The sequence below is a fragment of the Emys orbicularis genome, chromosome 4 (assembly GCF_028017835.1).
Source record: "Emys orbicularis isolate rEmyOrb1 chromosome 4, rEmyOrb1.hap1, whole genome shotgun sequence".
Classification (NCBI taxonomy): Eukaryota; Metazoa; Chordata; order Testudines; family Emydidae; genus Emys; species Emys orbicularis.
In genome coordinates, this window is record NC_088686.1 from 65,810,155 (window position 1) to 65,828,278 (window position 18,124).

The 18,124-nt window shown below is 44.7% G+C and overlaps 1 protein-coding gene across 1 annotated transcript in view; it reads right to left on the reverse strand.

Annotated features, from left to right (window-relative positions):
- Window positions 1-1,639: 1,639 nt before the first annotated feature.
- CDAN1 (codanin 1) overlaps window positions 1,640-18,124 on the reverse strand; it is a 43,571-nt gene continuing 27,086 nt past the window's right edge. The window contains exons 17-29 of the mRNA XM_065402756.1: window positions 17,755-17,844; window positions 16,309-16,363; window positions 15,050-15,183; window positions 14,039-14,145; window positions 13,084-13,233; window positions 12,288-12,351; window positions 11,629-11,707; window positions 10,302-10,459; window positions 8,340-8,447; window positions 7,894-7,957; window positions 6,105-6,307; window positions 4,388-4,495; window positions 1,640-3,517 (exon numbers count right to left, since the gene is read on the reverse strand). Coding sequence (XP_065258828.1) covers window positions 3,392-3,517; window positions 4,388-4,495; window positions 6,105-6,307; window positions 7,894-7,957; window positions 8,340-8,447; window positions 10,302-10,459; window positions 11,629-11,707; window positions 12,288-12,351; window positions 13,084-13,233; window positions 14,039-14,145; window positions 15,050-15,183; window positions 16,309-16,363; window positions 17,755-17,844 — 1,446 coding nt within the window. The 3' untranslated portion in view covers window positions 1,640-3,391. The remainder of the gene's footprint in view (window positions 3,518-4,387; window positions 4,496-6,104; window positions 6,308-7,893; window positions 7,958-8,339; window positions 8,448-10,301; window positions 10,460-11,628; window positions 11,708-12,287; window positions 12,352-13,083; window positions 13,234-14,038; window positions 14,146-15,049; window positions 15,184-16,308; window positions 16,364-17,754; window positions 17,845-18,124) is intronic.

Consider the following 18,124-nt stretch of genomic DNA (forward strand, 5'->3'; position numbering starts at 1 on the left):
CTCCCCACCTTGAAAGGCTGGCATTGGTGTAGCTGTGTTCAGGAATGGAGGAAGAATCCTTCCATCACATGGGGTTCTTGTTTCCACCAACTCAGGGAATGAATCAGTGGATGGTAAACTTTCCTTTCCTTTGCATCTCTTGTTAAGGATGCCTCAAAGGCCAAGGCCTATCAGAGGAACCTCCAAAGTTCTCTCTCATGTGTAGACTCTCACACAGGACAAGAACAACTGGAAGGAATAGACAAAGATGGATTGATGCCAGGTACTGACACATCTCAGTTTCTTGATCTTGTAGTCTCTCTCTGTTTGCCAAAAGCTGAGAATGGGCAACAGGGGATGGATCACTTGATGATTCCCTGTTCTGTTCATTCCCTCTGGGGTACCTGGCACTAGCCACTGTCAGAAAACTATACTGGGCTAGATGGACCCTTGGTCTGACCAGTAGGGCCATTCTTATGAGGTATCCGAAGTTCATGCCCTGATTAGCATGGAGTCTAAGAACAGGTATAATTAAATTCCTAGACGCCTCACTCAGGCCGGTAGCTTTGTCAATGCCCTGTGGATTAACAGATAAAAGAGTAGCATTTTGTACTGACAGGAGCAATTGTTGCAGGCAAACCAGAGAAACTGCCAATGACAGCATCTGATGGGATTACGCAGATAAACCTCTTCCTGGTCCAACAGTGGAAAAGGTCTCCTGGAGAGATTACTGAGAGATCTTTTTGAAGTCTAGGATGGCCCAGTCTCCTCCTAACCCTTTTCTCACTAGGAAGAAGTTAGAGCAGTGCCCTGAATCTCTTTCCTGGGACAGGTTTTATTGCCATTAGCTCTAGCAGGTGTAAGTTTTCCATCAGAATGGCTTAATGTTTTCTTATTCCTGGAGTTTGGAGAGAGGATGAAGGAAGTTGAGGAGCCTGGCACTCCAGAGAGCATCCATACTGCAATGACACTCATGTCCTCCTGTCTAAAATTGACTGGAACCATCTGTCTGGGAAATGAACCATGCAGCTCCTTAAGTTTATCTCCATATGAATGCAGGCTCTGTTGCAGTTATACTGACTATAAGATGATTTGTGGACTTACCCAGGAGGAGCCTAAATAAAACAGAGGAGAGGTGGAAAAAAAGATGTTGCTTGTTATTGCCCCAAAAGAAAAACTTTAAAAATCAAGAGGCTAAAGGGCAAGGAAGAAGGCCTGAACTACCACTCTGTTTCCACCATCAGCAGCAGATAATCTGATGCCACGGCACAGACAAACCCTGGAGCCTGGAGGAGAGCCTCCAGCCTTGGCAGGAAGAAAGGTGCAGCCCAACAGTTTTGGGCTGGGGAAAGTTCACAATAAAAAACTGATTACAAGTAATGTGAACAACACAACTCACCAGCCAGCGCAGGGACAATGTGTTGGCAAAGTCAGTGTTACACCTGAGTTGGCTGAAAAAGACCCAGCAACTTCACTATTGCAACAAAAGCCTTGCAGAGTGTTTACAGGATGAGTGCAGCTCCCCAGCCATGCTTCTTAGAGATGGGCATCCTTGTGTGCTTTAGTTTGCACCAGTTTAAAAAAAACAATGAGCGACTCTGTGCACTTCTAGCTTTATATACTTACAGTTCAGACACAAAACAGGGCTGCATTTTGATAATCTGTTTATTATAGCAAATCTGGCAGCTTCACTGAGATATCAACAGTGAAATGGTCCTGTTATACTGAGCCCTGAAGAGCGAGCGTGCTGTAGCATGAAGCACACCTGTTCTTTCAGTTCATACTGCGGCAGCTGTTCCTGTCCACACACTTTGTTCACGTGATAATGTTATTACCGAACATCAACTTGAGCACGATGACAGCAAACAAAAAACACTGAAAAGACAGATACCTGGGATCTGCAGTCTCCTTCAATCCAGCACCCACCAGTCTGAGTAGGTGACAAAACTACCCAAAAAAGTTGCAACATGCACATTGTCCTCTTTGGTTTCCCTCATTTTCTCTGTGTCCAGTAGGATTTAGTAGTAGCCAGATTTATGTAGTTACTCTGATTTTTAAAAACAATTTAACTCCTTGACATTTTATTTTCTACCCCAGGAATTCCTACCCATACCAGCAAGAGATAGGTTAATTAGCAATAGAAATGGCCATTAGCCATTAGCAAACAGCCTAGGATTCACCTTGTCTGGCTGTATTGCTTATGTAACACAATATTTACTTTTGAATAACCTGTATTTAGTGAGGAAAAAAGACACTCCATCAACCTGTTAGGCAAAAGAAAAAAAATCCTTCCTTATACAGGGAGGCAAATCCTATGCAAACTCTCTAATGGGGACTGGATTTTAGCAATATATTAGTCACTCAACACTTGGAACATTGTATTTAAGATACTGGCAGTTCCCCTTTTAAGGTGGATCCATGAGGATGGACATGCCATGAATAGGACTGCTTCCTTCCAACAGCCTAGTGATGCTACTTCATGGGAGTTCCATTACATTTTCAATCTAGTTACTCTAGTCTGAGCTTATGACACACAAGTATTTCTATGGAAGAACCCCAAAATCAAGGCAATAAGGATTTTAAAGACAGTGAGTAACAAATACATGGCATTTATGCTCACACTACAAAAACAATGCCTCTTAAAATACTGTCAGCTCTCCCCAGTAAAAAAGATAACCAGATAATCTCCCCCTCAATTCTATAAAAAACATGAAATACAAGTGCTGCTTTTGTTAAGTGAGACACGAACATAAGCATGAACGTCCTTTAAAATAATATCTGATCCAATGCTCCAAAATATTTTTTTTGTGATTTTACTTTTAAAATGAGTCTTAAAAAATTTAAAAAACAAACCTTCAAGCTTGAGCTCATGGTGAAAAATAAATATCCGTTCATCTCCTTGGGCTATAGTTTGACTTATTCCCTCTCCTGGTGGCACAGTGTATTTTCTAAGAGAGTCTATAAGAAATCACACTAAGTTAAGATAAGAGATGGCACCTTGGGAAACCACCAGAAATCCCTCCAGCAATGTAGCAGATTTTGTGCATGAGAACGGATTCCAGACTCTGGTCAGAGCCTCTTGCTGCAGGAGTACGAGATGTGTTTCCACTACAAATGTAGATCATCAGCTGTGAACCACAGTCAGGTTCTTAAGAGTTCCAAACTTAGAGAGCAACTCTTAGAAGCATTTCCATTTGCAGATGTAAACCCCTCCAAATCCTTTGAGGGATGTGTGTTCCTGTCACACCTAGTGACCCTCCTTCGAGGGAAAGTTTGATGCAGTTTTTGCACAAGTAACCTTTCAATGCATTGTGATCTAAGCAAGGGGCTTACTGCATGGACTCAGCAGCATTATCGAATTCCACATGTCGAGTTCGCCTCAGTTCCTTAATCCATACAGAGATTATTTGCACTAGCTTTGTGCTGCCACAGTACCTCTTGGTTGTCTCACCAATTCACAAGGCCTAGTCCTGGGTTCTGCAACATGATACGCGGATATAAATATTCTAGAGATAGTTTCCAATTCTTCCAAGAAATCCTGCAACAAACAATGCAAATCAGAGACCATCTTTTAAAAGTGTGAACCAAGGGATACAAAATTATTTTGTATAATATAAAGTTGAGATTTCACAGGCAAAAACGGGGTCAAGGTTTTGTGTTGGGATGTTAATACAATGACGCAGACTATACCAGTAAAAACAGAGTGAAAGAGACCGCAGCTGCCGAAGCGATAAGATACACAGATTGGCACGCCAAGCCTTCCCTTTGATCCCTGTGCCCATCTTAGTTTATGGACGAACCTATCGGCAGCTAAAAATCATTGCCTGATTCTTAAAGGTGCTGAGCACCTGCAGTTTCCATTAACTGCAGTGGGATTTATGGGTGCTGAGCACATCAAAAATCAGACCACATTCGTCAGAAGACTAACCTGAGGCTCCCATATTTGAAACATCTGGCCAGCAGGCTAGATTCTCTGGTGCATTCTGGTGATGGCAAACAGGCTGAAAAGCAGCTGGATCTTGCCAGCTGAGAATTTCCCCTGGCATAGAGAAGCTCTGAGCTGGAGCAGAGCCAACATACCCAGCCCCCTGTTAGCCTGGCCAGGTCAGGGGATGGCCAGAGTTTGCTGCACTTCAGCTATCCCCAGCTAGTTTATGGTTTCTTGGGGACCATTGTAAGCTGGTATAGTGGCAGGTTTTCTAATCTATGCTGGAGCAGGGCAGGCACAGATCCAGCCTAAGACAACCCTACACACGTTATATTCCACGAAGCAGAAACTCCACGTAGACAAGAATCTGGGCCTAGGTCTTTGAGAGAGGAGTACAAAAAATGAAAGCAAAATGCCAAACTGACACAGCATCCTCATAGTCATGCCTGAATATTAAATGAAAAATAAATAAATACTTACTGAGGACCAGAGAAGTTCTTGGAGGCTATGCAAGCAGCTCTCTATCTCTGCAATTCCCATCAGATCATGCTCAACAAGACCACGAAGCATAAACAGGAACAAATCCCACTGCAGAAGGAACAAGGAGTGTCAAGTTCCTCAAGATGGGCTGTGGCCTGCATCTATTTACTGCTTTGTAAGAACTCTGTACAAGTTATGTTTTGAATGTACTCAAATCTGTATTATGGGGAAAAAACAAAGGTGAAAGGAGGAAGTAAACTCTGTCCCTGGGTTCTGGGGACAAGCTGCACCTGGTAGATGTCGTCTACCATTCTGAATGACGTAAATTTCCCTTGCAGCTCATCTAGTCTATTCTACAATAAAACAATCACACCATGTCAATGTTGATAAATGCAAAGTAATGCATACTGGAAAATATAATCCCAATTATACATACAAAATGATGAGGTCTAAATTAGCTACTACCTACCACTCAAGATCTTGGAGTCATTGTGAAGCATTTTATGAAAACATCTGCTCAATGTGCAAAAACACTAACAGAATGTTAGGAACCATAAGTAAAGGGATAAAAAGAAAATATAATAATGCCACTATATAAATCCGTGGTGTGCCCACATCTCAAATACTGAGTGCAGTTCTGGTTGCCCCATCTCAAAAAAGATATATTAGAACTGGAAAAAATACAGAGATATGGAACAGCTTCCATATGAGGAGACATTAAAAAGGCTGGGACTGCTCAGCTTGAAAAAGACAACTGCGGCAAGATATGATAGAGATTTATAAAATAACGAATGGTGGGGAGAAAGTGAATAAGGAAGTATTATTTATCCCTTCACAACACACAAACCAGGGGTCATCCAAAGAAATCAACAGGGAGAAGGTTTAAAACAAATATGAGGAAGTACTTCTCTTCACACAATGCACAGTCAACCAGTGAAACTCCTACTTCTCGCCTTCACAACATCCCCTGGCAATAACTGGGTTAAAAAAAGATTCCATAAGTTCATGGAGGATAGGTCCATCTATGGCTATTAGAAAAAATGGCAGGGATGCAACCCCATGCTCCCAGTGTCCCTAAACCTCTGACTGCCAGAAGCTGGGACTGGATGACAGAGGATGGATCACTTGTTAAATTGCCCTGTTCAGTTCACTCCCTCTGAAGCACCTGGCTCCGGCCATTGTCCGAAGACAGGATACAGGGCTAGATGGACCATTGGTCTGACCCAGTATGGCCGTTCTTACGTTCATTTTCAGTTCTGGATTCCCAGTTGGAAATAGAGTAAGTGTTTCCTGCCCAGCTCAAGGAGAGGTTGGGAATGCCAGTCTAATTTTCAACTAAAGCTGATATCCTGGTCTGGAACTAGACAGGAAAATTCTTCAGATCCAAAGTTAACCATGGGGCCATTTACGTTTACAGTCCTATAATCTCTCAGGTTGATCAGCAATTTATCATTTGTTCGGGCATTAAACTGAACAAATTCTAGTGTCACTTGCATCTCCCCAAACGTAAGTATTACAGTCTGCCTTCTTGACAACACTATACACTGCTCTTACATTTCCGCTGTCCCTGAAGAAACTTATTGGCAGCTGAACAGTGAGAGCCAAATCCTGCTGGCCTTACTCACATGATAGTCAGTCACAGAAGTCAACAGAACTCCAGTGTGAGTATGGCGAGCAGGATTGGGCAGCTGGTTCTGGAGAGCTAAGGAAGTCCCACCTCACGTCGCTCGACTTCTGCGATGTAGCCGACATTCTTCCTGCTGAACATCAGCTGAACAGGAACAGGTGTCCAAAAGTCTTCCTTCCAAACTGACAGCAGCGATTTCAGAAGGCCGTAGACAGCATTCTTCTTCCCTCGTTGTCTTTCAGGTTTCTTCTGGGTCTGAGGCTTAAGGCCCTGGATAGGAACACGATCTGAAACTATGGGACGGAGGGGATGGACCAATACAGTTTATTACTATTACATTTACAGTCATCTTGGTACGTGCAGCACATTGTTAGTGAGCTGACAGGCTTGGTTAGCACCAATACAAACACCAAGGTGAAAACACTCATGAAGAGGCAATGCAGAGCAGCAGTTACAACAGGGGATAGCTTGGGGATAGCTCAGTGGTTTGAGCATTGGCCTGCTAAACCCAGGGTTGTGAATTCAAACCTTGAGGAGGGTCATTTAGGGAACAGGGTAAAAATCTGTCTGGGGATTGGTCCTGCTTTGAGCAGGAAGTTAGACTAGATGACCTCCTGAGGGCCCTTCCAACCCTGATATTCTATGAATCTTGGAACATGCAAAATTCTGGGTTCTGCACCCAAAGCAGAAGACATCACAGACAAGAAATAGAAGTCTGTTCTGAAGTTGACTAATGCTACTCTACTGGCCTATTGCCCACAAAGCTGGGAGAAGAAAGACTAAGAACTAGTAGCTAGTTTTATTGCTAACAGAATGGGATGTAGTGGTCACTCCTACAAAAGGCAGTGGTTACTTTAACTGAATAGAACATTTAAATGAATAAAAATGTACACTTTACATTAATAATTTTACTGGTAGATTAGTAGATCCCAGATTTATGTGGGGCTGCTGTACTCTCACTTTATAGTGGATGAACTGTTTTCTCTAAGGACAACATATTCATTTTTAATTATTCTTATTACAGTACTTCTAAATACAACTAACCAATGAATCCTAAAAAACTCTCAGACCTTCCCTGTAGTTTCTTGTCATCTCATGGAAAGACAGAACTGCATTTCCAGACCCAGAAAAGAGTTCAGTGTAAGCGTTTCATCCTTCCAAGGTACAGCAGACTGCTCTCTGAAAGGGGGACATTTCAAGGGGAGCCCTACTCCCTCTGAAGGCTCTAGATAGCAGAGATTAGGAGACTGGCCAGGAGGAAAGCTCTGCACCCACATCATTAGCTAGAAGTGTGTGAGGTATAGATGCACATCAGGTATCAGAAACCATAATGACACATTTAGCAAGAGGGGAAATCACACACTGTAGTTGGCTGCTGCCAAGAGATCGAGACAGTATTGCATTGGCAGCAGAGAATCTCTTGCTTAACAGTTATAAGTTATATAACAGTATTGCATTGGCTGAACCTGCACAGGGTCGTCACTGATCCACATGAAATGAGCTACTGACTTTCTCTCTCACGAGCGAGGCATGAAAACTGGAATCAAACATTACATTTAGGAAAATGCTCAATTCCAAGAATCCAGAGACAGGGATCTCAGAGCTGACTGCGTGTCTGAATGAGGGGGCCAAGAACTGGGAGGGGAAAAAAGGGTGAATGAGGTAAATATGTAGTTGAAGGAGGGCCAGCTCAAAAGACTGATGTTTGTGAGGGGTTTTAAGAAAGCAATCTCCCAGTAGTCATGCTCTGGGTTTTGCAATGGAACGTCTTTGCAGATCCAGTGGCACTTTTGTTTCAAGCAGGGAGACCTAAGGGGCACTCAGAGGTGAGGGGAAAGCAGTCAGCATTAACAATGCACAGGCATCACAACTGGCTTACCTAGGAGAGATGCCAACTCTACAGTGCACCTAGCCAGCTGCTGCTCCGATGTGGGACACATGAACTGAAAACATAAAATTGGCATGTCACCATCAGGGAATCATCCCAGAACCTGCAGCCTCTGGTTCAGACTGATCGGACAGGAGCTTTGCATTAAAAATAATTAGGAAAGGCACAAGCAGCAACAGCAGGAGCCACAGAGCTGCTGACTCAGGGTCATTAAAGAAGGCATTGTTGGAAAGTTCCAGGAAATTCTCCACGAAAATAATCAATCTTCACATACCCCACACATCACATGCAGATATCTAGGGTCAGAGAATGACACTTATCTTTGCCACGTCTGAGCTCAGATGAAAGGTGCCCCCGTAGCACAAGCTGAGACAGGTTCATTACACTAGCAGGTACACAGATGGCTCAGAAAGCACTGCGTACTTTTTTATTTCTACCTTTCTGCACTGAAGCGTTTGGCTCAGTCTTTTCAGCAAGCACTCCAGCTGGACATAGGGAATTCCTTCATCTTCATCCCTGGGTCCCACAGCAATACAGAGCACGTCCTAGACGAAAAGGCAACAATGGCTCATCTAATAACTCATATTTTGCATTTCTAGAGAGACCACTGGACTGAAGATTAAGTGATTTACAACCATTCCTTAATTTTCTCTCTCACACACACACACACACACACACACACACAATATGAAGGAGGTTAGTATTATCCCCATTTTACAGACTAGGAAAGGGAAATAGAAATAAAAATATTGCCACCAATTTTTTCAAACCTGGGTGCCTGAAGCTAGGAACCTAAATCTATATTTAGGCATGTAATAAGTGGCCTGAATTTTGCCTGTAGCTCTCACTGATGTCAATAAGGGCAACAGCTTCTCACCACCCTTGCAAATCACATCACTTATTTAGCCATCCAAATTTCAAAGTTTTGGTCTAAGTGATTTGCCAAAAGTCACAGAGAGTCAATGGCACAATTGGTAACAGAACCCAGGTCTTCTGACCCCTGCCTCCATCCACCATCTTGTATCTCAACCACGACATCATCTTCTGCCTCTCTATGAGACTCAACACCATTATTACAAGGAGCACTATATCACACTCAAAACAAATGTGTAGCATTAACTGTCTGGTTCCTTGGATCATATTTTTCCTGATGCTGTGTGTGGTTAACACCTAGCATCACTAGTGACTTACCAACCGTACTAGTATCCTTGAATGACAACTAAAGGGCAGAACTTCAATTAGAAGACATGGAAACAACTGTGTTTTAGAACTTCAAAAGGACTATGTCAAATCTAGTGACTCCAAATTTAAGCTGTGTAAAAAGCAAAATTAAAAAAAAAAAAATTAAGATCTTCATATAACTTTCCATGATTTTTTTTTTGTAATTCCAGTGGAAACGCTTTTTTTTATTTAAAACAAAAAACACATTCCATTTCAGTTTTTGCAACCAAAACATTGGAGGCAGTGGCCTAGTACATATGAAACTGATAGGAATCTGACTATAGCTACGCTACTTTCACTACCCAGGTAAACAGAAATTAACTCAGAAAAACAAGCAGAACAAATAGTGAAAAGCAGATGAGATTATTAATATTCTTTCACTTAATAATTTCAGGTGATGGTGAGAGAACTGTTTGGGTTTTTTTTAATTATATGATTTCTAGGAGAACAGCATCCATTTAAGCCTGGGACAAGAGAGGTGGGAAGGCATTTTATATCAGTTCTAATAGGAAGGCAATCTGGAAAAATCAAGCCATCCGACCACTCCCTTCTTTCTCTCTAACTTCAATTCCCCCTAAGTCCAGTTAAATGCAGAGGGAAAGGCAGGCAGGCAAACCCCTTTCCATGGATTTGCACTGATGTAGCTGACTGGAACTCAGCAAACAATTCTGTTGGTGCATAAGAAGGAACAGAATCCAGCTAGCTCTGCAGGGCTGACAGGGATAAAGACCAGGAAATACTTATTTTAGTCCCTGAAGTCAGCAGAGCTCACTGAAAAAACACACAGGGAGCAGATCTGCAGTGTAAGGAGGAACCATTTTGACATGGTCACTCTTCATAACAGAGCTGCACAAAACTCTCACTGTGGCAGGATGGCTCTTACATCCCTAAAACAGGGACTCTGGACTTATGCAAGTGGAGTCAGATGGACATCTCCCTCTCACCCCATGGCCATGTCACCATGAACACTGTATTTGACAGGGCATCTTGGGACCAGAATGCTGATCTCTAAGCAGCTACTGGAAGGGAGTGAGAAGCAACATAGGCGCACCCGCCTCCACTCCCACCCCACCCAGGCTCAGAGCTTGTTCCTTGGAACTGTGACAGCTTAACTGTATCCATGGGAGGAAAGTCAAAAAAGTATCAATGTAACCAAGGAGACAGTGGAAGTTCTGTACTTTGATCTCATTGATGATCTGAGAGGGGAACGGAGCATGGTGCTGGCAGTTGGGGGGACAACCTTTCCTCTCCCCCTGTGCGTCCTCACTGGGTAAGGAAGGCCCCTGGACTCTCAACATCCGATTAAAGGTAGTTCTCACTTCTCTTTTGATCAGTGCTGTAAGGAACAAATAACAGGGCTTATTACATTCATATTTTTCTCACAAGGGACATGGAGAAAATGGTTTCCAGAAACCACAATATGGGGTGTTCCCTCAAATCTTTCTCCATTGAGTGGTGTTTCAGGACCAGCATGAGGAATGTGTTAGGTTTCCAACATCCCAGCCCTCTGAGCTCCTATTCCTTCTCGTAATCACAGGCTCCCGACCCCGGGCACGGGCAGAGTCAATGCTGCACCCACAGCTCTTCTCAGAAGTGTAGGTTAGTGGTAATACCTAACCCATCTCTTGAGCCTTCTATTAGAGGATCTGTGAACATCAATTAAGCAGGAGATAAACTAGCATCGCTATTAGGTAGTGTTTACACTAGAAAGCTGACCTGGTGCGTTGCGCCAGTTTACACATCAATGCTTTAGCATGGCTGCACTAGCCATCACATCAATTCATGTTCTGAGCCCAGCATCCACACTAGTGCTGTTCTAAACCATTTTAGCTGCAACGCCTACTGGGTACCTATCCCATAGTTCTTGGCACAACTCCCAGAAGCAATGACTTCTGCGAGATTCTGAAATGCTACCAAGGCACTATGGGACAGTAGCTGGAGAACTAGCTTTGAATCATTTCATTGCCATCAATGCTAGCAGTAAGCCAGTGCAGTCTGAAATGGTTCTGATTAAACTGGCGTTCTGCTGAAAGCAATTCCAATTTGAGTGATACCTATTCTGCAGGCAAGCCCTAAGGAGGAGTAGTTGGTGTGGACACAAGGTATTTTAGAAGCATGCTAAAGGGACCAAGCAGATTTTAGTGCTGTAAATGTCTAGTGAGGACAAGACTTTAGCCCAAGTGACAGATTAGGAGGAAGCCTCCCATATTGTAGAACCCCGCATGCCCCAGACAGACTCCTGACCTCAGATCCTGAAGTGACCTAAATGCCAAAGTCTGAGAACTCAAAACCTTGTAACATGCACTTAGGGTTGGAAACCAGATGGGTGAGGATAGCAACCCCTTCCCCTGCTTCTAAACAGGTATGGATGGGCAGGACAAACCTTTGACTACAAGAAAACCAGGGAGAGCATGTACTTCATTACACTGGAAAGATCTCTCTGATCTTACAAAAGTCCCTGCCTTCAAGTCGGGAGCAGCCACAGTGCAGAGAGCTGAGGCCTACCTGTGATGTTGGTTGACAGCCAAGTGCAGGCCTTCTCAGTAGCCAGTCCCACCGCAATGTCTTCTGCACTGTTCAAAACCTTTGGAATGGATAAGCAGCAGCATTACAGTTACTGCCATTCACAGGACAGCCCTGCCCTGCTGGGCAAGGAGAGACAAAGGAACAAACTCTCTAGGGGAAAGTCTTCATTTCAACATACATCGTGTTCAGAGTCAATATGTGCGTCTCTTGATAAACTCAAATGGGACGAGGCTGCTGTCATGGAAACTGGGTTCTCAAATGACCAAAAGGGTCCCTTTACACACATTCTCTATGTGAAGCCCATTGACTCAGGCAGTATTTGGTGCTAAGATGTATTATATTAATGTATAATTAATGTAATATAAATTATGATTAATGAATCACATTAATCGTAACGGGAGTTAACTATGAAGTCAAACGATAATGATGTAAACAACAGTTAACTATTTTGCTGCTGGATCATTTTGACAGAAATGCCCAGTTAACCTGGGCAGGCATGAGGCTCAGCGTGATTTTACACCCATGTGTCAGTAAATTCGACCATCCTATCACGGAGGGGTTTAAAAGTGGCAGCAATGGCGATACAGGGATACCGATCAGGACTGAAAGGCAAGGCCTTTAATAGACACGGTACGTACTGCTGCTGACGTCTCTTCTGGCAGCAGCACTCTCACAGCCTCAGGCCCTTTCAACCTGCAAAATCTGCAAAGAAAAAATGGCAAAGAAAATATACTGTTGTGTCAGCCAAAGCTCTAGGGCCGGGTTCTCAAACTTGATTGCACTGAGACCCCCCCAACCTTCTGACAACAAAAATTACTACACGACCCCTAGAGGAGGCACCGAAGCCTGAGCCTGCATGAGCCCCGCTGCCCTGGGTTGGGTGGCCAAAGGCCGAAGCCCTCTGGCTTCGGCCCTAGCCCCAGCAAGTCTAAGCCAGCCCTGAGGTCCTGACCCACAGTTTGGGATCCACTGCTCTAGGGTGACAGTCAGAAATGTCCCTGCAGGGACTTCCACCTGCTTTGTTACATTTCTCCACTTGAACATCATAGTGGGTCCCACAACCAGACAGAACCAAGTAAGCAAAGTTTTAATTACAGGCTCCTGCCATAGACAGTTGAGCCGTAACACCCAGGATTCCTTCCTTCCTCTCCCAAAAGAGGGGAAAATACAATGACTGGAGCTTAAGTCAGTTTGGAGCTGAAGGCAGCTAGGGTACACAGGACTGTATCCTCCTCAATTCCTTTCCAGGAACAGGAGGCATCTGAAGGGAAACTGAGCTGAGGTTACAGGGATGCAGCTAAACACACCAGCGTGTCTAAAGCAGAGGTTGGGGGTTTTAAAAATACTGGTTTAATCTCAAAGCCTGCACATTATTAAGGACTCTACAATGAAAAGGAAGAGAAATGACTAATTTAAGTAGCTTCTCCTGCTTACTCTCTGCCTTTGTGGAGAGCCTGCGCCCCTTCCTCGTACAGCTGAGCACACACCTCGTCCAGCAGTTTGCTATGATTAGCATCCTCTTCCTTTACCTTATCCTGCAGCATGACCTCTGCCCTTTTGACCAGCTCTGCTACTAGCGTTGCCCTGTTACAAGCCAATGGGACAACAGAAAGAACAAGCCAGGAAATCAGTATATAGCCCTTATATCCTGCTTCCAGAGGGGCACCATTTTCCTTTAGATCACAGATGAAAAAACACTGAGATTAAAAACGCCATCACGTTATTTTATTAATCTAACTGCTCCCCCCCCCCCCCATGAGAGAGTCTTATCATCCCAGGCTCATTGGAACTCAATGCCACAGGATGTTGTTGAGGCCAAAAACAGTGAGATTCAAAAAGGGAGTGTAGGTTTCTACGGCTAACAGGAATATCCAGAGTTCTCAGTTATAGCTAACAAAATTTGGAAGGGCCTAAGCCAATCTCTAACTATTAGGGTTTACAATGAGACCCAACATGAGGGGTAGATTATCCCACATCTGCCTACTGTGATGTGTCTTGAATCTTCCTCTGAAGCATCTGGTGCTAGCCACTATCAGAGATATGACACTAGGCTAGAAGGACTACAGGCCTGATCCAACGTGGCAATTTCTATGTTTCCATGTTCACTCCAAGCAGACATAATCCAAAGTGACAAGGGATACACAGCTTTCCCCTGAAGATGCTCACAGAAACACCCTAAGACACTAAGCTCTTTTGAGAGTGCTAGAGCAGACCGGACTTCAGGCAGCCAGTCACCAGCACCCTGCCTAGACTAGCACTCAGATTAGTTTCCACCAGGAACTTGCAGTACTGAACTCAACAGGCAACTGGACACCCAAACCCTTGGCCTCAGAGATTAAAACCCAACAGGCAAGCAGGGATTTTCAGAGGTGCCCAAACCAGCACTTACTTGATGTGCTTAACACAGTTGGATCCCACCCTCTCTGCCACAAATTCCACTGTTCTCCGCAGGGATGGAGGCTGGTTGTGGAAGAAGGCCTGCTCCAGCTCCACCTGCTCGAGAGGAAGAACAAGTGCTACAAACAGACCAGGGCACTCCACACCAATCCTCCCCTTTGCACTACAGGAATAAACAGGCCCAGGGCACATTGACTTTGTTGTGTACTGTACACAGTAAAGGCACAAAACTTGTCTATACTAGAGCATTTTATGACCACAACCCCGGCACACCCTGTAAAATGCTTATGTCCTATCTTCCGCTCACCTTTTAGCCCAAAGCTTATTCCTTTTGACTTGTGAGAAACTGCAAAACAATTGACTGATAAAGGGGGAAAAAGAGAAAGGAAAAACATGGATAGCTCTGTCCATTCTGAGAGCAGCACCTTTTCACAGCAGGCTGCAACTGGGAGCACTGTATGACAATGAGCCATTCCCAGGTGGTGTTACTTTATCCCCTTTAATTATAGGATGGACAACACTGTACCACACACAGAACTCTCATATGTCCTACCATGGTTATAGGGGAATCAGAGCAGTGTAAAAAGAAAGTCAGAGGTACACGCCAGAAAGAAGAGGCAGGAAGAAAGACTGGGTATATAAGCATCAGCTGTGCGTTTGACAGGAAAGGCTTGTGTATTCAGGTTCTCTAGAATTTAGAGCCCACCCAGTATCAGTGCTGGAAGATTTAACAAGCAGACAGTATATATAACTGTTATATAACTTATAACTGTTAAGCAAGAGATTCTCTGCTGCTTATGCTTGTGTTGTCCCCCCCACGACCCCCCAAATATAGTTTTATGCTAACACTGTGCATCCTGCCCTCTTGTGAACACTCCCTCCCTTTGCATATCTGCTGTGAAAAGTCACTTCACCATGCTCTGAGCTATTTCATTACGTGGAAACAGAGTGGATCTTTAACTTGTGCAAGGAGTCAGTACAAAGATCCTCAAGTTCTCTCTACCTGCAATTTCTGCTGTGTGACAGAAGGTTTAGGTGCCAAGGACTCTGCAGCAGTTGGGGTTATTTTCCTTATAAAGCCACCATTCTTTGCTCCACTGCCAGCCACAAAGGAAGCCAGCAGCTTCCGTAGTTCACCTGTAAAGAGAAAAACAGGTGTGAAGAGTAGTCCCCACATAGACAGTCCTGACAATGGGTAACAGAGCCAGACGTGCAGAGAAAAATTCACTGAACCAGGTTCTGCAATAGCAAAGGAGACTAAGTTTGGGATCCGAGGAGAGGCCAGCGCAATCCCAATATCCCACACAGGGTGGTAGGAAAGCAGGCCACAAGCCTCTACCCTTGCAGGGCAGCAAGGCACCCCCAGAAGCTGCACTCCCAGCAGGGAACAGGAAGGCAGCACTCTGCTTCCCAACATTCAACAGTGACCCTTCAGAAGGATTAGGGAGTACTGACTCAGACAAGGTTTTCACGACAATCCCGCCCAGTCCTCCTCAGACCGCCGGATGGAAAGTGGCAGCTCTGCAAGGGCCACCAGGGTTGTGGGAGAATCAAGGCCCCTCGGCACTCCGGTGTGGTTACCAAGAGAATGCTGGAGGTGAGCTCAGTGCGGGGGATTTCAACCCTTCAAATTGTGATGCACATTTCTCATGTAAGAATCATTGCACTGACTGTACAGCCTTCCCTGCAGCCACATACACAGCAGTGTAGCCCCAGGAGGTAAAGCCTCCTCCTTTCATCTTCAAAGCCAGCGCTGGCCCTCCACAATGGTAAGGTGGGCGCCTCCGTTGTATGAGTGCACAGCCACCAGGAGGCAGTCTCTCAAGGAAACAATGACTGAGGGTCACTAGCAATCCCGACAGCACAAGCTTGACAGTATATGATGTCAAGGTATAAAGGGATCCCTCCCCTCTGCCTTCAGTAAGTGTCAGCCTAGAGACCAGGGTACTGTCACAATCCAAACCCTTCCCGTTTTAACGCAGCATGGGGCAGCCTGGCACTCCCCCATTCAAGTCTGACTTTCCATGGATAGCAAGGCTCCCCCTCTCCTGTGAATCACTAACTCTACACAGCCAGAACAGTCAATCTGCAGCCTCCCTGTCCCCTGAGAGGTACTTCTATCAATTGTTGTTGGAGTATCCATCACTTGAATATCATAACTCTGACCTTGATGAAAAGACCAAGGTTGTGGGAAGGGGTAAGAAAGATGACCTGACTCATGGGACCAAAGAATGCTGGCACGAACATCAGTACAATACTCACCAAGGAAGGGACAGCAGGTATAAAGTAACTGCTGATCCACCAAAGGCACAGAATCCTGGTAAAGGAAGAAAAGGAAGCTGAAGGACAGAACAGCTGCAAAAGGGCATCATCTTTAGAGGATTAGAAATCCCTTACGTATCACGCAGATGTCTCAGGGCACCTTACCCCCCAAAAATGAAGCTAATCACAATCCAGATCAAGTGCTTCTGAAGAGAGACATGAACTTTGAACACCCACAGAGCTCATTCCTGCCCTCAAATGTGCAGTGAACAGTGCTGCATTTCAAAAAGATCTGCCATTGCTTGAGCTTTAGTCCTGATCCCTGTCAAAACCCCACTGAGAGTGAATGGCTGTAAAAAGGGATTAGGGACCCCAGTGGAGGCGTGCTGCCATGACTGCCGCTAACTGGGGGAGGAGCCCAAACTAGGAGGAGGGTAAAGAATACACAACTATTAAAAATTAAAGCTCTACCACTGCTTCCATCCAGACACACAGAATCAGTCTACTTGACTTTAGACTCTGACCTATGGAGTTACAGGACCACACATACCCCCGCCGCCATATTATCACCTGGCACAGCCAAGCAGCGTGGGGATCAAGGGAGGGCCTAGCATCCCATCACTGCAGGCAGTGTATATTGTACATATTTAGGAAAGGCTGCAATGGAGTTCTGCATCTCCCTTCTGCCATTGGAGGTGCGACTGGCACATACTGCACGGTAACAAGATACTCTCAGATAGTGGTGAGACAGGCTGGAGGCTCCCACACACAGCAAGGGAGGTGGGATCTGAAAACTGCCTATTTGTTGGCTTGAATTATTTTTTATCCTCTGAAGTGGTTTTGGTTCAGGTGCTAATTACCCTTTGCCAGGCCAGGTGGATTGTAGGGAAGCCCAATACAGTAGACTTCTTTAAAAAAAGATGTGAGTCACCTATTTCTGGTTTCTGTTCTGTCATCACTCCTAGCACCTGGGACAGGCTGTAACTCTCACACAGACACTGCACTGTGGATAGCCTATCAACAGTAGATCAGAGTCTGTAAATAAACATGTTTGTGTGCCCTAGAAAGGCCTCATCTCCTTGGCAAAGCACCCCCAGTTCAGACTGTCCACACTTTCTCCAGTTTAGAGTCATATTGGCAGTTTACCAAAAGCCCCGAGGGGTAATTTGCATAAAACAAGCAGATTGCAGCTGCCTGTGTTTTTAATATTGAAGTCCAGCCCATGGAGACTACAGGTCCCAGCATAAAATGCAATCTGACCAGTCAGACAAGTTGAAGCATTGCATGCTGGAGCCTATAGCGTCTTTGTTCGACACATTTGCACTGAAGATAAGCCATTAAACACAATGTTGAAGTCCACAGGCTGCACTTGGCCTGCAGGTCACCCATGCCTCAGTCAGTCAATCAGCAGCAAATATTAAAGCAGCTACTTTTACACAAACTTACCAAAGCCTGAGCAGATGTCATAGTGTCCCTCATCAACCCCTCCTGTTTGACTTCACTGGTGAAGAACAACTCCTCTGGGACTGAGGGGACCTGGAACACAAACTCTCAATAGTTGCCATGCACCGGCAGTCAGTGAGTGAAATACAGTCCCAGCTACAGGGGTGGGACAGTCTTTCAATGTTCTAAAAAAATATATCCTGCCACTAAATCTTCCATACTCTGCCAGACCCACCATGCCACAGGTAGCTTCTTTCTATAAATCAAGAGTTTATTACCCTACATTTCACATATCCCAACCTCCCACCAAAAATCTTTCATATCCCTCACCAAGCTTCAGGGGTCTCTCACTCCCACTAAAACAGGCATAATT